Source organism: Bombina bombina, chromosome 1 (genome assembly GCF_027579735.1).
Source record: "Bombina bombina isolate aBomBom1 chromosome 1, aBomBom1.pri, whole genome shotgun sequence".
Taxonomy (NCBI): domain Eukaryota; kingdom Metazoa; phylum Chordata; class Amphibia; order Anura; family Bombinatoridae; genus Bombina; species Bombina bombina.
In genome coordinates this window covers 1,147,110,275-1,147,131,089 of record NC_069499.1, presented here as the reverse complement: position 1 = coordinate 1,147,131,089, position 20,815 = coordinate 1,147,110,275, and the positions used below count along the sequence as shown (strand labels likewise).

General features: G+C 35.4%; 1 protein-coding gene across 1 annotated transcript in view; it reads right to left on the bottom strand.

Annotated features, from left to right (window-relative positions):
• CNTNAP1 (contactin associated protein 1) overlaps positions 1-20,815 on the bottom strand; it is a 258,073-nt gene that overhangs the window by 42,751 nt on the left and 194,507 nt on the right. The window contains exons 13-14 of the mRNA XM_053699377.1: positions 2,187-2,390; positions 203-359 (exon numbers count right to left, since the gene is read on the bottom strand). Of these exons, the coding sequence (XP_053555352.1) occupies positions 203-359; positions 2,187-2,390 (361 nt within the window). The remainder of the gene's footprint in view (positions 1-202; positions 360-2,186; positions 2,391-20,815) is intronic.

Genomic DNA, 20,815 nt, shown 5'->3' with positions numbered 1-20,815 from the left:
ATTGCTTCTCCTTCAGTAAAGGATACCAAGAGAATAAAGCAGAATTGATAATAGACGTCAATTGGAAAGTTGTTTCAAATTGTATGTTCTGTTTCATGTCCCTTTATCTCTTCATATAGATTATTTTTCTTAGAGGCAGTACACTTTAACTACATCCATCCCATTGTCTTAATATCTAAATAAAAGGGAAGAAAGCACATACCACTGGGAATGATCAGCATCACAGTTGCAGAAATATCTTGGGTCAGCGCAGTTTTTTTCTAGACCACAGGCACATCTCTGTATTCCTGGGCCTGAGCCACCCCAGTAAAAATGTCTCTCATTGTTGCGTCCCATCCAGAAGCTAAAGGGAAGTCCAGCTTCAAAGCAAAAGAGAATCATCTGTCACTACTAAAGGAAAATAGTCTGTAAAACCTATTCTATAGTAGAACGCCACAAAAATAGACTACAGAACAGAATTATCTGCAAAAAAATAACAATATCTTAGGGCCCGATTATCTAAAAGTCTCTAGGTTATTTAAGAATATCTATCAGTAAATACGCTTTTTACCCTGAAAACAGGGTGTCTCGCTAAGGGGCGTATACTGCATTTTCATATGGGAAGGAGATGCATACATTACAGATGTGCACAATGAAATTTGTTATTTTAAAATCATACAAAATAAGTAATTAAACCATTCACACAAAAATACGCAGGATTTTTAGCAATGCATTTAGCGATGCTGGACGGACATGATTCGCTACAGCGAATCCTGTCCGCCCGGCATTTGATAAATTGGCCCCTAAGCCTCATCAAGGGCTAAAGTGCAGCAAAATTACAACTTATACTAATCAATTTATCAATAAAATGTATACAATAACCATATAGGAAATAACAATATTAAAAAAATATATGCGCATATTTTACAAAAAAGGCTGAGTAGAAAAATAATCCAAAAGTGAAATGTTCAATATGTTATCTTCAAAGTGTCCCAAATAAATACCAATGGTCATTTAGCTAAAATTTTCTAACTATATCTGGGAAGCCTTGTGTTATTGTAATTCAGGGATTTTATTACCTAACATTATTACACTATATTTAGGTTTATTTTCTAGGCTACTTACATGTATTTGCACTTGATGAAGATTTGAACAAATTTTGCATTGGAGGATTTCCTTTTTGGGGATTTTACCATTGGATTTATGAGTTAGCACATATTTATTTGGGACACTTTAAACACTTTTTCTACTCTTAGACTTTTTTTTTTTTTAATATATGCACATATATTTTATTTATATTCTTATTTCCTATATAATTATTGTATATTTTATATTAATAAATTGATTGGTATAAATTTTAAATTTGTTACACGTTAGCCCTTGATGAGACACTCCGATTTACATTTATTACACTAGTTGGAATCACATTAGGAGATCTTTGGGAACATGTGTACCACCTACTGGTGCTTAAAGGGACATTAAACACTTTGAGATGGTAATATAAAATGATAAATTGTATATAATAAAACAACTCTACAATATACTTTCATTATTCATGTTGTCCTCTTTGCCTGTAATTCCATTTTCAAAATTGTGAGCTTTTCAGTTCCTGTTAGAAATGGAAGTGCAGAACACTGTTAAATCCAGCACAACCATTGGCTGCACACTCTAGTGGCCTATTTATAACTGACCCTAATTGGCCACAGCAGAGAAGGTAACACAAGTTACAACATGGCAGCTCCCTGTGTTTTATAGACACTAAAACTTTACACTTATTTTGTCACTTTTTAAACAACTAATGAAACTTTAAAAAATACATCTACATGTTAGTCATGGTCTAATCTTTTCTTTGAATGCATCATTCTATCTAGCATTTATTTAGTGTTTAATGTCCCTTTAATATATGCATGATATGTAGAGACCAAGCCCCACCAGGCCTCCCATTAGCAATGTTGCTACTAATTGTGCTCCTTTATGTGCTCCCTAGATGTGTGGGGCCAGTCTGAGTTGAGACCACTGAGGCCCCTTTAGTTACACCCTTGTGTTGTAGTATTAAAAATGAGATTTTTAAATGTTGCAAAAGAAAAACATGTTGAGAATAACTTAATTTAATTATGCACTGCAATTGTGTTTCCACTATCTGGTCTGTATTTTTATATCTGAAAGCTCTAACATGTTAGACAGGCTGAAAAAAATGTTTTTCTTACCAGGGGTATTGAGAAGTCTGGATTTGAAGCACGAGAATTCTATCCTCTGCTCGCAATATTCGGATCCATTAGCCAGTGAAGAAACTTCTGCCCATGATGCGTTCCAATAATGAAGCTCTCCAAGAAATGGCTCATTGGGACTCGAACCTAAGACCTTTGTTGAATAATATCGGTCATGCTGCACTATAGTCCAAGCTCTCTCTTCTGATGAGACAGCAAAGAAATGTTTCTTAGACTTGTTACACAAGTTGTATATTTTTTTTGCTTATTGTTATATTTAGTGCTGGGGAATCTGTTGGCGCTCTACAAATAACCGATAATAATAATAATAATTGATATCTAGAGGATTATTTTATTTAGACACATTTTTGTATTGCTATTAATTTTTTAAAAAAAATCATATTTTTTAAATATCTTAGATAATATTGTAAATAGTTGTACTGAGTTGTATATTGTATAAGTATAGTAGATAGTTTGTTCTATTTTAAGAGAAAGGTTCTTTAGGGAAATTGTGTGTAAATATACAACACTTTCTAAACTTATTTTTCATTATTTAGCTTCGGAAGAACTGATGAATAATAATCTTGCTGTATTTTTATTTAGATGAAATATTTTTTATTGCCCACACTCCTCCATCAATCATATCAGGAAAATTACATACAGTTTGCCACAAAGACATAACACACAACAGACTTTAGAATCCAAAATACATAAAAAGTTGTCAAATTGAAGAATGTCTTGTTATGAAAGAGTTCTTTTATTATTGAGTCTCTCAAAAGTCCATACCTGAGATTTCCTAGATATCTTCATGAAGATTTCCATGTTATAACCTTCAAGGACCCAAACCAATGCAATTATTACAGTTTTCTACATTACATTTGGAGGAGTAATTTGTTTTCAATGTATGTTCCCTTTAATCATCTTTTTATCTCTCTATCAGTATAATATTCTCATAAGGGAGCATCTTTATGTGGGGGGTTATACAATGTTATATAACAACTTTAATCTCATCAACTACAATAGAAGAACAAAAAACATAACCCAAACTAAAAACAGAAAAAAGAAAAGTGCACAAAATAGAAAAATAGATTAACACTTCATCACTGTATATTTTATTCTTATCGTATCTAAAGATTTCTTACTCATCTAGCTCTACTCTTTTATATCGTATTTATGAATGCCAGTCATCTTTTCCCCTTCACCTCCTCTCAATAGGACATGATCATCCTACCTCAATCTTTCAGCATCCTCACTTACCCTAAGTCCCACATTATAGCTACTCTCCATTATCCAATAGTACCAAACCTTTTGAAACTGAGTTTCTGTGTCCTGTATAGATGCAGCCGACTCATACATCAGGTACACCAACTGAATTCTAACACTTCTGACCACAATGGTATTTCCATCTTCCAGTACTTAGCTATAGCTATTCTCGTTGTAGTACATAGGATTCTAATAAAGGTATTGATATATTTGTTCAGCCTAGGTATACTTTCGTGCAGCAATGCTTGAGCAGGGGTGAGAGAAATCCGTTCATCTAGTACCTTACTCAGTAGTGAGGATAGTTCCTTCCATATGCTCTTAACCTTTGGACATTCCCACCACATGTGGATATATGACCCCCTTACCTTACAACCCCTATAGCAAAAGTTGGAGCTCTCCTTTCCCATATGAGCTGTCTTTATTGGTGTCAGATACCATCTAAAGGACGTTTTTAAAACATTTTCTCTCAGGTCAGCACTAATGAGACCTTTACTGGCCTGGTGTAATGTTTCACTCCATTTGTTTAGCTCCAGCTCCCTACCTAGATCTGCTTCCCATTTTAACATTAGCATAGTTTTAGCACAGATCCTAGCTTCCTGAATGGAAATGTAAAGTCTAGAAATTGCCCTTTTGGGTCTAGTAAGTGAAGTGCATAATTGCTCTAACGTTGTCTGTCGACTATGTGTCTTGCTTTTTGATAGATACGTCTTTATGGCTGAAGTTATCTGAAGGTATAAAAACCAGTGTAATGGGAGGGGTTCCAATCTCTGCTGAAGTTGGATGAAAGTCAGTATCCTACCCTGGAATTGCATGTCTGCCACCCTATATAACCCTTTGTTTTCCCATTTCTTAATGCTTAAACTCCTCATTTATAATGTTTTTTAAGGGCATTATCATTGAGTGTATAGGGAACATTTTTCCTGTCTGACTTAGTGATGTCCATTGCTGTTTATTAATTTGCGTAATTTTATTTTGGTATATGCTGTGGTCCTTGTACAGCTTATCTCGCCAAAGAATATTGTCTGGGGTCTCCTGTCCCGCCATCTTTGCCTCCAAGACAGGCCAAAGGATATCTCCCTGTCTTCTGCCTAGTATAGAGTCTTGGGCCATTCTCGCTGCTTTGTAGTAATCTAGTAAATTTGGGCCCCCCCACCCCCCCCCTAATTGTCTATGTCTATTTAGGATGTGATGTGAAATTCTCGGGTGTTTGTTATCTCTTAAGAAGCTATGTATATCTCTCTGGAGATTGGCTATATCTGTGACAATAACCTTAATTGGGAGCGCTCTAAACAAATATAAAATTCTGGGTAAAATTGTCATCTTAACAGCAGACAATCTCCCATACCACGAAAAACCCATCTTCTTCCATTTCCCTAAATCTGATCTAATGGTTTTGAACATAGGAATATAGTTTGCCGCATATAGTTTTGACGAGTGTGTTGTTAACTTTATGCCTAAGTATTTTAGCCCTTCTGGTACCCATCTAAAATCAAAATTTGCCTCAATCAGTTTGATGGTGTGTTTTGGTAAAGACAAGGAAAGTGCCTCATACACAAAAGAAGAATGGTATAAAGGATACCAGACTACCTAAAGTATGCACTTACAGCACTCTAGGTCTGAACTAAAGATTGGGATTCCGTAACAGGATATTAAAATATAACTTTTATTGGTATTAAAGTTAAAAAACCAAAATTTGTTTGGTTGATACACACACGATTAAAATTTGCTCCAGTGCTTGAATCAGTATAATAAGTTTCACATTAGATCACTATTCATGATAATTCGGCCTGAATAAATTCACTAGTTATAGTGATCTAAATAGTTCAATGAATTAACTTGCTAATGGTTACCAACAGAGTGTTCATCTGAATAGTAGAGCTTATATATAAATTCTGGTCAAGGTTATGTACTTTCAGCTATATAGGCTCCTGCTATCCTCATTCAAATGAATGATAGCAGAGTAAAAATTATTAATAATGATTATCCACAAATAGGGGTACTGGTGAATTAAATAATCACACAAACAAGGGTTTAATCAATTCTAACCTGGGTAATAATTTTAACCTGTTTATAGGTATAAATAGTAATGTGTGCGTGCTTGGTGTTACTGTAGTTTTCGAAATTTCATTAGGTATATATTCCTAAAAATTGGAGTACAGTTATAATCACAATAAGCCTAGTTCTGTGTAGCCCAGACCTTCGATCTGGCCACTATGGTTCACTAAAGTTATTAAATATTTATACCCTGATTCGTCCATATAGCAATGGCTGTAAAGGTTATTATGGATTTGGTTGATCCACCTATATAAATTTTAGGCGTATGTTGCATGAAAAACTAAATCTACTATCCCAGCGACTCCCAGATTTGTATCAGTTGACAAGTGTCCCAAAGTTTATTAGCAGTGCCACAAATTATTATTATTCTGATCCAATGTATGGAAATTCAGATTAATTGCCTTTGGCGCAGCCACTGTTATGGTCACAAGTCTTATAATTATCAATCTTCAGTTTATGACATACTTCTCATAGGGCATTTATATACTGGGTTTTATAACTACAGTTAAGTTTGGCATACCCACTTTCAATAAAAGTTTCTTATGATTTAGTTTCAATTAAATCACCGTGTTGTGATATCAATTAATTTCGAAAGCTCTGAAAATTGTGTTCAAAGTTACAGCTCGGTCTGGCACAGCTCAGATTTTAAATATAGAGTTAACAGTCCATTTGTTTAATTCGCAACTAAGTTGCAGTTTGATTTATATGTTTCGGTTTAGGCGCTGTGTGATACAGCTAATACTGTCACTATCAGGTAGTTTCAACCGCACTCATACATTTATAAGGTGTTACAATACACGCACATTCACACACTAATTAGTTAGTTTAAGTTAAAACTGGCACAACCCAGTTATTATGGTAATATCCACAATGTGGCAAGTAATTTTTAAAGAAACTTAGTTAGCTATTAATGGAATAAAGTCTGGCACAACCCAGGCTGTATGGTGTTAACTCGTTATTGTATATATAGTATGAAAGATTTTTCTATAAGCACCATGTACCGGTCCCTATTAGGTACCCTGACCAGATAGGTCAAATATCAAAGTTTATAAGGTCTTACAATACACGCACATCCACACACTAGTTAGTTAGTTTAAGTTAAAACTGGCACAACCCAGTTATTATGGTAATATCCACAATGTGGCAAGTAATTTTTAAAGAAACTTAATTAGCTATTAATGGAATAAAGTCTGGCACAACCCAGGCTGTGTGGTGTTAACTCGTTATTGTATATATAGTATGAAAGATTTTTCTATAAGCACCATGTACCGGTCCCTATTAGGTACCCTGACCAGATAGGTCAAATATCAAAGTTAAAGCTCTATAATGGCGGTAACCCTTTGCTCCACATGATTTTAGCGATACTGGGCTAGTTTAAAAGACATAAAGAATAGAGCGTGAACGAGTTCAACACTCTCCCCTGACGCGTTTCGCCCGATTGGGCTTTATCAAAGGCAGCGAGCCGCCGTGTTTTTGGGGATATATACCCTGTGGGACCGGAAGTCCCGCCCCCGCTCCACTTTAATAGGATTTCTAATTGGTTCTGAGTGAATTGATAGACAGCTATTTGCTCCAATCGCAAAGTCATGTATACGGACCTACATGAGTCATACTCAGGGCTACTGCGATTGGTTCTGACTGAATTGATGGACAATAGGTTACTCCAATAGCACGTTAATGTTTATAGTACTACATGGTCCGTATTTGTAGAGAATGACATTTATGTTGTATATATTATCGTAAGAAGATTTGACAATAGTAAACTGACTCTCAAGTATCTAAATCTAACCATTATTGATATAGATCGGATATTCGTTATAGGATATTAATCATCGGAATTCCTAGGATTCAATACGCTACAAATAATAATGATAATAACTCTCAGGTACCATACATTCTCAAATTCAGTGGATATCATAAATCTGTAAATATGTTAACAAATATTCCTGTAATTATAGTCCATATCCTTAAGTGTACGATAATTGAATCTACATTTACTGTTCTCCCACCATAGTCTTGGTTCAATGTTTTAACCTATTTACTATTCATTATTTATGCGATTACGTTCAAAGGCTCACTAGAGCGTTGCTTCAAAAGCATTATGGATTAGTATACCAGAATTAGTTTCTGCAGCTATTTTTATATATAAGCAACTGCTGGTTCAGTTTTCAAAATTAATTTATTCAAAGGGGGAATAAAATGAAAGTGTTGTGTATAGAACATCTATTCAATTGTAATCTGTGTACTGTCTTCCGTACATCTAAATTAAAGTGACATGTGTATTTCTTCTAATAAATTATTATTTGACTGGAATATGCTCTGTTTTTGTGCGTACAAACAAACATGTGAATGTTATGGGGCAGTGAAGAGATGGGAAAGGAAGTGACACTGGAAAAAGTGTGAAAGGAGTGAAAGAAGGTGTTTATAGGAGTTGATTATATTTAAAAGTGTTGCTAGAAATGCTAGAAAAAAGAAATATAAAACTGAAAAATTATTAGATTTCAAAACCAGAATCACTTATATATGTGAGTATGTCATGAGAGTGGATGTCATTTATTTCCTTGTAATGATTTATTAAATATCGTTCGATGCTTAACTTATTTGTATTATAAGTTATAATATAGGTTTATTGTAATAACCATCAACCACACTATGTTTTGGGGGAAATGGCAATGTCAGCTATTAAATCATATGCTGTTATATGAATATACAGAATGAGAGTTAGGTACTAGATCAATATTTCATAAATATTTTAGCGGATATCCTAATATTGCCCTGTCTGGTGTTTACATTAGGGACTATCAGCAGTTGATCATTTGATTCTGGGTATGTTTAAATGATACTAATAGAGATAATACTCTCCATATTATAATGAAACTTTTCTAGAGTTGAATATCATTCTATGATTTTATCTTGTTTTACCATCCTGAATTTTTTGTAAAGACAGAGAAAATCCTGTTTATTATAGGTAAGTTTGTACGTTTGGCCTTGTTCTTTCTTATCCTTTATTGGAAGAGTTTATTGTTCTCTTCGTGATTATCCTTAGACATAAAGATTATTTTATCTTATTCTTTCTTGTGTCAGATTGAAAGGTTATTCTACTGATAATTACAGATAAACATACAGGTTGTTCTGTTCGTTAAGACCCCAAGGTTGGACCGAATTTAATAAATAGATCCATCGGCTTTCAGATTTCAATAATGCCGTTTCAAGGTCCCCTCCTCTGAATCCTAGGCTGACTTTCTCAATACCCCAGCATTGTAAATCTCTTTGGTTTGAGTTGTGATGTCTTAGGAAGTGTGCAGCTACACTAGTTAAGGTCTTTAATTCTTCTTTGTCTTTGGCTGCATTTTTGATGTTCCTTAAATGTTCCTGAAGTCTTACTCTTAGTCTCCTAGTTGTCATTCCGACATAATATAGGTTGCAAGTGCATTGGAGTACATAGATTACACTTTCAGTATTGCAACTTATGTATCGTTTGATTTTATGATTTTTTCCAAATCTGTCTTTAATCTCCGTAGTATTTTTCATAAATTTGCATGTGCTGCAATTCCCACATTTGTGAGCTCCCGGGTTAAATGCTGAGGTGGTCTTTTTCCTTTGGAAATGACTACTTGTCACAATATCTTTGATGTTTTTAGTCCTCCTAAATCCAAATGAGGGGCTTGGACCCAAAGTAGTTTTCAATAAAGGGTCAGTCATTAGAATATTCCAATGTTTCTTAATTATGTTCACAATTTGTGGAGTTTGAGTATTGTGAGTCAGAATTAGTCTGGGGATTTGAGAGTTAGTTTTTTTCTTCTGTCTTTTATGAAGTAGATTTTGGCGTGGTGTTAGACGGGCTCTCTGTTTGGCCTTTTTGATCGATCTTTTGCTGTAGCCTCTTTTCAATAATCTTTCTTCCAGATCTAGTGCTCTCAATTCAAAAGTTTGAGCTTCTGAGCAATTTCTGCGAAGTCTCAGGAATTCCCCTGTTGGAAGGCTTCTCATTGTGCCTGGGGCATGTGCACTAGTGCTATGTAGTAAGCTGTTGGTCGCAGTAGGTTTTCTAAACAGATCAGTGCTAATGACCCCATCTCTGTTCTTACGGATGGTAATGTCCAGAAAGTTAATTTGTGTCAGACTTTCCTCATGGGTTAATTTAATGTTCAGTCGATTGTTATTCAGATGACCAAGAAATTCTTGTAACTCCGAATGAGTGCCTTCCCATATAAAGAAGATATCATCTATGAATCTAATCCATAAAGGTATTAGATCCGTAAATTTCTGATTCTGTTCCGTAAATACATATTCAGTTTCCCACCACCCGAGGAACAAGTTGGCATATGTAGGTGCACACGTAGTGCCCATAGCTGTTCCCCGGGTCTGTAGGTAGAATTGACTGTCAAATGTAAAAAAGTTGTAACTCAGTACCATCCTAAGTAGTTTAAGGACGAAGTAATCATGTTCCTCCCCTTCTTCCGAGTTTTTGTCCAAGAAGTATTTTACAGCTTGTAAGCCTTGTTCATGGTTTATGGATGTGTAGAGGGATTCCACATCCGTGGTTACCAGCCATGTTGTATCATTCAGTGTCAAATGTTCAAGTCTTTGTAGGACTTGCATTGTATCCTGTACATATGAAGGTAGTTCCTCTACGTAGTGTCTTAGTCGATGATCTATGTACTCACTCGCCTTTTCTGTTAAACATCCAATCCCAGAAACTATTGGGCGTCCTGGTGGTACTTCGGCATTTTTATGGATTTTTGGTAACATATAAAAGGTGGCGATTTTAGGATTACTGACCGTAAGGAACTTCTTTTCTTTGATAGTAATGATCCCTTCATTGTAGGCTCTATTTATTAGATTAGTATAGATTTTCATGTATCCATCCATTGGGTTAAAGAGCAGTTTGGTATAACAGGATTTGTCCTTTAATTGCTTTGCAGCTTCTCTCAGATACATATCCAATGGCCAAATTACTATATTGCCACCCTTGTCAGAACCTCTTATCACAACTTGATCCCATTTCTTCATTTCCTGGATAGCCATATGTTCTTTGTAAGTTAAGTTATATTGTGAAGGTATTGTTTGTAGTGATGTTACATCTCGACACACTAGATCTCTGAATATTTCAATCTGTGGAGAATTCACAAATTTTGGTACAAAGGTTGATTTGTTATTGAGTTTATCCCTCCATTTTGCTGGAGTTTGTGGTTCTGATTCAGTTAATAAATTTTCTAGATCTCTAAGGCTACTAAGCTCTTCTTCAGACCAACCATCTGGGTTAGAGTTATGAGAAAAATGTTTTTTCAGAAGTAGTTTCCTTATATATAACTGAACATCTTTGACAGTCTCAAATTTATCAACATTGTTGGAGGGGCAGAATGACAGGCCTTTTGAGAGTACCGACATATGTTCCGGTTCAAGTTGTATATTTGATAAGTTTATTACTCTCAATGATTCAGACGAATCTGGGAGAATGGGCTCTGATCCCTTCTCTGTGATCTCCAGGGTCCCTGGTTGTCTTTGTATGGTCTCGTTCGTCCCCTCGATGGTTTTTTGTTTGCGCCCCCTGCCTCTGCGTGTCCTCCTCCCTGTTCTCCTACATCTAAAAAATCCTTTCTTTTGTTCCTACTAGAGGATCTTGGTGTAATTGTGGATGTAGGCTTAGGGGGTTCTTCATTATTAGATTGGTGGTTTGTAGAACTTCCTTCCTCGCCGTCAGTGTCAGAGATGTCACTTTCGATTATGTTCACTTTGGGGTTCCTGTTGTTGATATTGTTTCTATAGAAGCCATTCTTTCGCCATTTGTAGACTCTATTATTATTGAAGTCACTAATATCTCTATTTAACTTTCCCTGTTTTGTAGTTTTAAGTTCGAGTTCATATTTATCAAGTTCCTGCTGATAGGATTTATACAATTGGTTGAAGTCTTTGAGGTGTTCAAATTTCTTTAAAACCTCATTTTGTTCTTTGATTTTTGTTTCTAATAGTTCATACTCTGATTTGTCATGTTTAACAAGTATGCCCATTAGTTTCGCTGAACACTCAGATAAGGCTTCTTCCCATTCAGTGGTAAGAGCTGGATTTTTGAACTCAAAAGCCGGGAAAAGCTGAATTCTGAGCCCTCTAGGTATCAATTTTCTTTCAATGTACTTTTCAAAAAAGTGGCGGTTCCACCATACTTTATCTTGGCGATACATAGTTCTATGAACATCTTTAAGCGCCCCATCTAGTGTCGTTGCTGTAGTAGTGTTCCCTGTAGTGTTATCTCCTTCAAAAATCTCATTTAAGTCGGCCGTTCTTTTTAGTTGTCTAGCCTGTCTGTCTAAATCAAATGTAGAATCCATGTTGTAGTGGAGTAGTTAGTGTGCTCTACTGTTCTGAATTCTGGGTCACCCAGATATACACACTTTAAACACACAAAGATGAACAGTGGCACTACTTAGACTTTTCCTCTTGTAGTAAATCAAAATCAGAGGTAAGAGTAAGATTAATTTTACTATATGTTAGAGGAAATGGTGCTTGTGCACAAATATAAATATATACACAAAAGAAGAATGGTATAAAGGATACCAGACTACCTAAAGTATGCACTTACAGCACTCTAGGTCTGAACTAAAGATTGGGATTCCGTAACAGGATATTAAAATATAACTTTTATTGGTATTAAAGTTAAAAAACCAAAATTTGTTTGGTTGATACACACACGATTAAAATTTGCTCCAGTGCTTGAATCAGTATAATAAGTTTCACATTAGATCACTATTCATGATAATTCGGCCTGAATAAATTCACTAGTTATAGTGATCTAAATAGTTCAATGAATTAACTTGCTAATGGTTACCAACAGAGTGTTCATCTGAATAGTAGAGCTTATATATAAATTCTGGTCAAGGTTATGTACTTTCAGCTATATAGGCTCCTGCTATCCTCATTCAAATGAATGATAGCAGAGTAAAAATTATTAATAATGATTATCCACAAATAGGGGTACTGGTGAATTAAATAATCACACAAACAAGGGTTTAATCAATTCTAACCTGGGTAATAATTTTAACCTGTTTATAGGTATAAATAGTAATGTGTGCGTGCTTGGTGTTACTGTAGTTTTCGAAATTTCATTAGGTATATATTCCTAAAAATTGGAGTACAGTTATAATCACAATAAGCCTAGTTCTGTGTAGCCCAGACCTTCGATCTGGCCACTATGGTTCACTAAAGTTATTAAATATTTATACCCTGATTCGTCCATATAGCAATGGCTGTAAAGGTTATTATGGATTTGGTTGATCCACCTATATAAATTTTAGGCGTATGTTGCATGAAAAACTAAATCTACTATCCCAGCGACTCCCAGATTTGTATCAGTTGACAAGTGTCCCAAAGTTTATTAGCAGTGCCACAAATTATTATTATTCTGATCCAATGTATGGAAATTCAGATTAATTGCCTTTGGCGCAGCCACTGTTATGGTCACAAGTCTTATAATTATCAATCTTCAGTTTATGACATACTTCTCATAGGGCATTTATATACTGGGTTTTATAACTACAGTTAAGTTTGGCATACCCACTTTCAATAAAAGTTTCTTATGATTTAGTTTCAATTAAATCACCGTGTTGTGATATCAATTAATTTCGAAAGCTCTGAAAATTGTGTTCAAAGTTACAGCTCGGTCTGGCACAGCTCAGATTTTAAATATAGAGTTAACAGTCCATTTGTTTAATTCGCAACTAAGTTGCAGTTTGATTTATATGTTTCGGTTTAGGCGCTGTGTGATACAGCTAATACTGTCACTATCAGGTAGTTTCAACCGCACTCATACATTTATAAGGTGTTACAATACACGCACATTCACACACTAATTAGTTAGTTTAAGTTAAAACTGGCACAACCCAGTTATTATGGTAATATCCACAATGTGGCAAGTAATTTTTAAAGAAACTTAGTTAGCTATTAATGGAATAAAGTCTGGCACAACCCAGGCTGTATGGTGTTAACTCGTTATTGTATATATAGTATGAAAGATTTTTCTATAAGCACCATGTACCGGTCCCTATTAGGTACCCTGACCAGATAGGTCAAATATCAAAGTTTATAAGGTCTTACAATACACGCACATCCACACACTAGTTAGTTAGTTTAAGTTAAAACTGGCACAACCCAGTTATTATGGTAATATCCACAATGTGGCAAGTAATTTTTAAAGAAACTTAATTAGCTATTAATGGAATAAAGTCTGGCACAACCCAGGCTGTGTGGTGTTAACTCGTTATTGTATATATAGTATGAAAGATTTTTCTATAAGCACCATGTACCGGTCCCTATTAGGTACCCTGACCAGATAGGTCAAATATCAAAGTTAAAGCTCTATAATGGCGGTAACCCTTTGCTCCACATGATTTTAGCGATACTGGGCTAGTTTAAAAGACATAAAGAATAGAGCGTGAACGAGTTCAACACTCTCCCCTGACGCGTTTCGCCCGATTGGGCTTTATCAAAGGCAGCGAGCCGCCGTGTTTTTGGGGATATATACCCTGTGGGACCGGAAGTACCGCCCCCGCTCCACTTTAATAGGATTTCTAATTGGTTCTGAGTGAATTGATAGACAGCTATTTGCTCCAATCGCAAAGTCATGTATACGGACCTACATGAGTCATACTCAGGGCTACTGCGATTGGTTCTGACTGAATTGATGGACAATAGGTTACTCCAATAGCACGTTAATGTTTATAAACCATGAACAAGGCTTACAAGCTGTAAAATACTTCTTGGACAAAAACTCGGAAGAAGGGGAGGAACATGATTACTTCGTCCTTAAACTACTTAGGATGGTACTGAGTTACAACTTTTTTACATTTGACAGTCAATTCTACCTACAGACCCGGGGAACAGCTATGGGCACTACGTGTGCACCTACATATGCCAACTTGTTCCTCGGGTGGTGGGAAACTGAATATGTATTTACGGAACAGAATCAGAAATTTACGGATCTAATACCTTTATGGATTAGATTCATAGATGATATCTTCTTTATATGGGAAGGCACTCATTCGGAGTTACAAGAATTTCTTGGTCATCTGAATAACAATCGACTGAACATTAAATTAACCCATGAGGAAAGTCTGACACAAATTAACTTTCTGGACATTACCATCCGTAAGAACAGAGATGGGGTCATTAGCACTGATCTGTTTAGAAAACCTACTGCGACCAACAGCTTACTACATAGCACTAGTGCACATGCCCCAGGCACAATGAGAAGCCTTCCAACAGGGGAATTCCTGAGACTTCGCAGAAATTGCTCAGAAGCTCAAACTTTTGAATTGAGAGCACTAGATCTGGAAGAAAGATTATTGAAAAGAGGCTACAGCAAAAGATCGATCAAAAAGGCCAAACAGAGAGCCCGTCTAACACCACGCCAAAATCTACTTCATAAAAGACAGAAGAAAAAAACTAACTCTCAAATCCCCAGACTAATTCTGACTCACAATACTCAAACTCCACAAATTGTGAACATAATTAAGAAACATTGGAATATTCTAATGACTGACCCTTTATTGAAAACTACTTTGGGTCCAAGCCCCTCATTTGGATTTAGGAGGACTAAAAACATCAAAGATATTGTGACAAGTAGTCATTTCGAAAGGAAAAAGACCACCTCAGCATTTAACCCGGGAGCTCACAAATGTGGGAATTGCAGCACATGCAAATTTATGAAAAATACTACGGAGATTAAAGACAGATTTGGAAAAAATCATAAAATCAAACGATACATAAGTTGCAATACTGAAAGTGTAATCTATGTACTCCAATGCACTTGCAACCTATATTATGTCGGAATGACAACTAGGAGACTAAGAGTAAGACTTCAGGAACATTTAAGGAACATCAAAAATGCAGCCAAAGACAAAGAAGAATTAAAGACCTTAACTAGTGTAGTTGCACACTTCCTAAGACATCACAACTCAAACCAAAGAGATTTACAATGCTGGGGTATTGAGAAAGTCAGCCTAGGATTCAGAGGAGGGGACCTTGAAACGGCATTATTGAAATCTGAAAGCCGATGGATCTATTTATTAAATTCGGTCCAACCTTGGGGTCTTAACGAACAGAACAACCTGTATGTTTATCTGTAATTATCAGTAGAATAACCTTTCAATCTGACACAAGAAAGAATAAGATAAAATAATCTTTATGTCTAAGGATAATCACGAAGAGAACAATAAACTCTTCCAATAAAGGATAAGAAAGAACAAGGCCAAACGTACAAACTTACCTATAATAAACAGGATTTTCTCTGTCTTTACAAAAAATTCAGGATGGTAAAACAAGATAAAATCATAGAATGATATTCAACTCTAGAAAAGTTTCATTATAATATGGAGAGTATTATCTCTATTAGTATCATTTAAACATACCCAGAATCAAATGATCAACTGTTGATAGTCCCTAATGTAAACACCAGACAGGGCAATATTAGGATATCCGCTAAAATATTTATGAAATATTGATCTAGTACCTAACTCTCATTCTGTATATTCATATAACAGCATATGATTTAATAGCTGACATTGCCATTTCCCCCAAAACATAGTGTGGTTGATGGTTATTACAATAAACCTATATTATAACTTATAATACAAATAAGTTAAGCATCGAACGATATTTAATAAATCATTACAAGGAAATAAATGACATCCACTCTCATGACATACTCACATATATAAGTGATTCTGGTTTTGAAATCTAATAATTTTTCAGTTTTATATTTCTTTTTTCTAGCATTTCTAGCAACACTTTTAAATATAATCAACTCCTATAAACACCTTCTTTCACTCCTTTCACACTTTTTCCAGTGTCACTTCCTTTCCCATCTCTTCACTGCCCCATAACATTCACATGTTTGTTTGTACGCACAAAAACAGAGCATATTCCAGTCAAATAATAATTTATTAGAAGAAATACACATGTCACTTTAATTTAGATGTACGGAAGACAGTACACAGATTACAATTGAATAGATGTTCTATACACAACACTTTCATTTTATTCCCCCTTTGAATAAATTAATTTTGAAAACTGAACCAGCAGTTGCTTATATATAAAAATAGCTGCAGAAACTAATTCTGGTATACTAATCCATAATGCTTTTGAAGCAACGCTCTAGTGAGCCTTTGAACGTAATCGCATAAATAATGAATAGTAAATAGGTTAAAACATTGAACCAAGACTATGGTGGGAGAACAGTAAATGTAGATTCAATTATCGTACACTTAAGGATATGGACTATAATTACAGGAATATTTGTTAACATATTTACAGATTTATGATATCCACTGAATTTGAGAATGTATGGTACCTGAGAGTTATTATCATTATTATTTGTAGCGTATTGAATCCTAGGAATTCCGATGATTAATATCCTATAACGAATATCCGATCTATATCAATAATGGTTAGATTTAGATACTTGAGAGTCAGTTTACTATTGTCAAATCTTCTTACGATAATATATACAACATAAATGTCATTCTCTACAAATACGGACCATGTAGTACTATAAACATTAACGTGCTATTGGAGTAACCTATTGTCCATCAATTCAGTCAGAACCAATCGCAGTAGCCCTGAGTATGACTCATGTAGGTCCGTATACATGACTTTGCGATTGGAGCAAATAGCTGTCTATCAATTCACTCAGAACCAATTAGAAATCCTATTAAAGTGGAGCGGGGGCGGTACTTCCGGTCCCACAGGGTATATATCCCCAAAAACACGGCGGCTCGCTGCCTTTGATAAAGCCCAATCGGGCGAAACGCGTCAGGGGAGAGTGTTGAACTCGTTCACGCTCTATTCTTTATGTCTTTTAAACTAGCCCAGTATCGCTAAAATCATGTGGAGCAAAGGGTTACCGCCATTATAGAGCTTTAACTTTGATATTTGACCTATCTGGTCAGGGTACCTAATAGGGACCGGTACATGGTGCTTATAGAAAAATCTTTCATACTATATATACAATAACGAGTTAACACCACACAGCCTGGGTTGTGCCAGACTTTATTCCATTAATAGCTAATTAAGTTTCTTTAAAAATTACTTGCCACATTGTGGATATTACCATAATAACTGGGTTGTGCCAGTTTTAACTTAAACTAACTAACTAGTGTGTGGATGTGCGTGTATTGTAAGACCTTATAAACTTTGATATTTGACCTATCTGGTCAGGGTACCTAATAGGGACCGGTACATGGTGCTTATAGAAAAATCTTTCATACTATATATACAATAACGAGTTAACACCATACAGCCTGGGTTGTGCCAGACTTTATTCCATTAATAGCTAACTAAGTTTCTTTAAAAATTACTTGCCACATTGTGGATATTACCATAATAACTGGGTTGTGCCAGTTTTAACTTAAACTAACTAATTAGTGTGTGAATGTGCGTGTATTGTAACACCTTATAAATGTATGAGTGCGGTTGAAACTACCTGATAGTGACAGTATTAGCTGTATCACACAGCGCCTAAACCGAAACATATAAATCAAACTGCAACTTAGTTGCGAATTAAACAAATGGACTGTTAACTCTATATTTAAAATCTGAGCTGTGCCAGACCGAGCTGTAACTTTGAACACAATTTTCAGAGCTTTCGAAATTAATTGATATCACAACACGGTGATTTAATTGAAACTAAATCATAAGAAACTTTTATTGAAAGTGGGTATGCCAAACTTAACTGTAGTTATAAAACCCAGTATATAAATGCCCTATGAGAAGTATGTCATAAACTGAAGATTGATAATTATAAGACTTGTGACCATAACAGTGGCTGCGCCAAAGGCAATTAATCTGAATTTCCATACATTGGATCAGAATAATAATAATTTGTGGCACTGCTAATAAACTTTGGGACACTTGTCAACTGATACAAATCTGGGAGTCGCTGGGATAGTAGATTTAGTTTTTCATGCAACATACGCCTAAAATTTATATAGGTGGATCAACCAAATCCATAATAACCTTTACAGCCATTGCTATATGGACGAATCAGGGTATAAATATTTAATAACTTTAGTGAACCATAGTGGCCAGATCGAAGGTCTGGGCTACACAGAACTAGGCTTATTGTGATTATAACTGTACTCCAATTTTTAGGAATATATACCTAATGAAATTTCGAAAACTACAGTAACACCAAGCATGCACACATTACTATTTATACCTATAAACAGGTTAAAATTATTACCCAGGTTAGAATTGATTAAACCCTTGTTTGTGTGATTATTTAATTCACCAGTACCCCTATTTGTGGATAATCATTATTAATAATTTTTACTCTGCTATCATTCATTTGAATGAGGATAGCAGGAGCCTATATAGCTGAAAGTACATAACCTTGACCAGAATTTATATATAAGCTCTACTATTCAGATGAACACTCTGTTGGTAACCATTAGCAAGTTAATTCATTGAACTATTTAGATCACTATAACTAGTGAATTTATTCAGGCCGAATTATCATGAATAGTGATCTAATGTGAAACTTATTATACTGATTCAAGCACTGGAGCAAATTTTAATCGTGTGTGTATCAACCAAACAAATTTTGGTTTTTTAACTTTAATACCAATAAAAGTTATATTTTAATATCCTGTTACGGAATCCCAATCTTTAGTTCAGACCTAGAGTGCTGTAAGTGCATACTTTAGGTAGTCTGGTATCCTTTATACCATTCTTCTTTTGTGTATATATTTATATTTGTGCACAAGCACCATTTCCTCTAACATATAGTAAAATTAATCTTACTCTTACCTCTGATTTTGATTTACTACAAGAGGAAAAGTCTAAGTAGTGCCACTGTTCATCTTTGTGTGTTTAAAGTGTGTATATCTGGGTGACCCAGAATTCAGAACAGTAGAGCACACTAACTACTCCACTACAACATGGATTCTACATTTGATTTAGACAGACAGGCTAGACAACTAAAAAGAACGGCCGACTTAAATGAGATTTTTGAAGGAGATAACACTACAGGGAATACTACTACAGCAACGACACTAGATGGGGCGCTTAAAGATGTTCATAGAACTATGTATCGCCAAGATAAAGTATGGTGGAACCGCCACTTTTTTGAAAAGTACATTGAAAGAAAATTGATACCTAGAGGGCTCAGAATTCAGCTTTTCCCGGCTTTTGAGTTCAAAAATCCAGCTCTTACCACTGAATGGGAAGAAGCCTTATCTGAGTGTTCAGCGAAACTAATGGGCATACTTGTTAAACATGACAAATCAGAGTATGAACTATTAGAAACAAAAATCAAAGAACAAAATGAGGTTTTAAAGAAATTTGAACACCTCAAAGACTTCAACCAATTGTATAAATCCTATCAGCAGGAACTTGATAAATATGAACTCGAACTTAAAACTACAAAACAGGGAAAGTTAAATAGAGATATTAGTGACTTCAATAATAATAGAGTCTACAAATGGCGAAAGAATGGCTTCTATAGAAACAATATCAACAACAGGAACCCCAAAGTGAACATAATCGAAAGTGACATCTCTGACACTGACGGCGAGGAAGGAAGTTCTACAAACCACCAATCTAATAATGAAGAACCCCCTAAGCCTACATCCACAATTACACCAAGATCCTCTAGTAGGAACAAAAGAAAGGATTTTTTAGATGTAGGAGAACAGGGAGGAGGACACGCAGAGGCAGGGGGCGCAAACAAAAAACCATCGAGGGGACGAACGAGACCATACAAAGACAACCAGGGACCCTGGAGATCACAGAGAAGGGATCAGAGCCCATTCTCCCAGATTCGTCTGAATCATTGAGAGTAATAAACTTATCAAATATACAACTTGAACCGGAACATATGTCGGTACTCTCAAAAGGCCTGTCATTCTGCCCCTCCAACAATGTTGATAAATTTGAGACTGTCAAAGATGTTCAGTTATATATAAGGAAACTACTTCTGAAAAAACATTTTTCTCATAACTCTAACCCAGATGGTTGGTCTGAAGAAGAGCTTAGTAGCCTTAGAGATCTAGAAAATTTATTAACTGAATCAGAACCACAAACTCCAGCAAAATGGAGGGATAAACTCAATAACAAATCAACCTTTGTACCAAAATTTGTGAATTCTCCACAGATTGAAATATTCAGAGATCTAGTGTGTCGAGATGTAACATCACTACAAACAATACCTTCACAATATAACTTAACTTACAAAGAACATATGGCTATCCAGGAAATGAAGAAATGGGATCAAGTTGTGATAAGAGGTTCTGACAAGGGTGGCAATATAGTAATTTGGC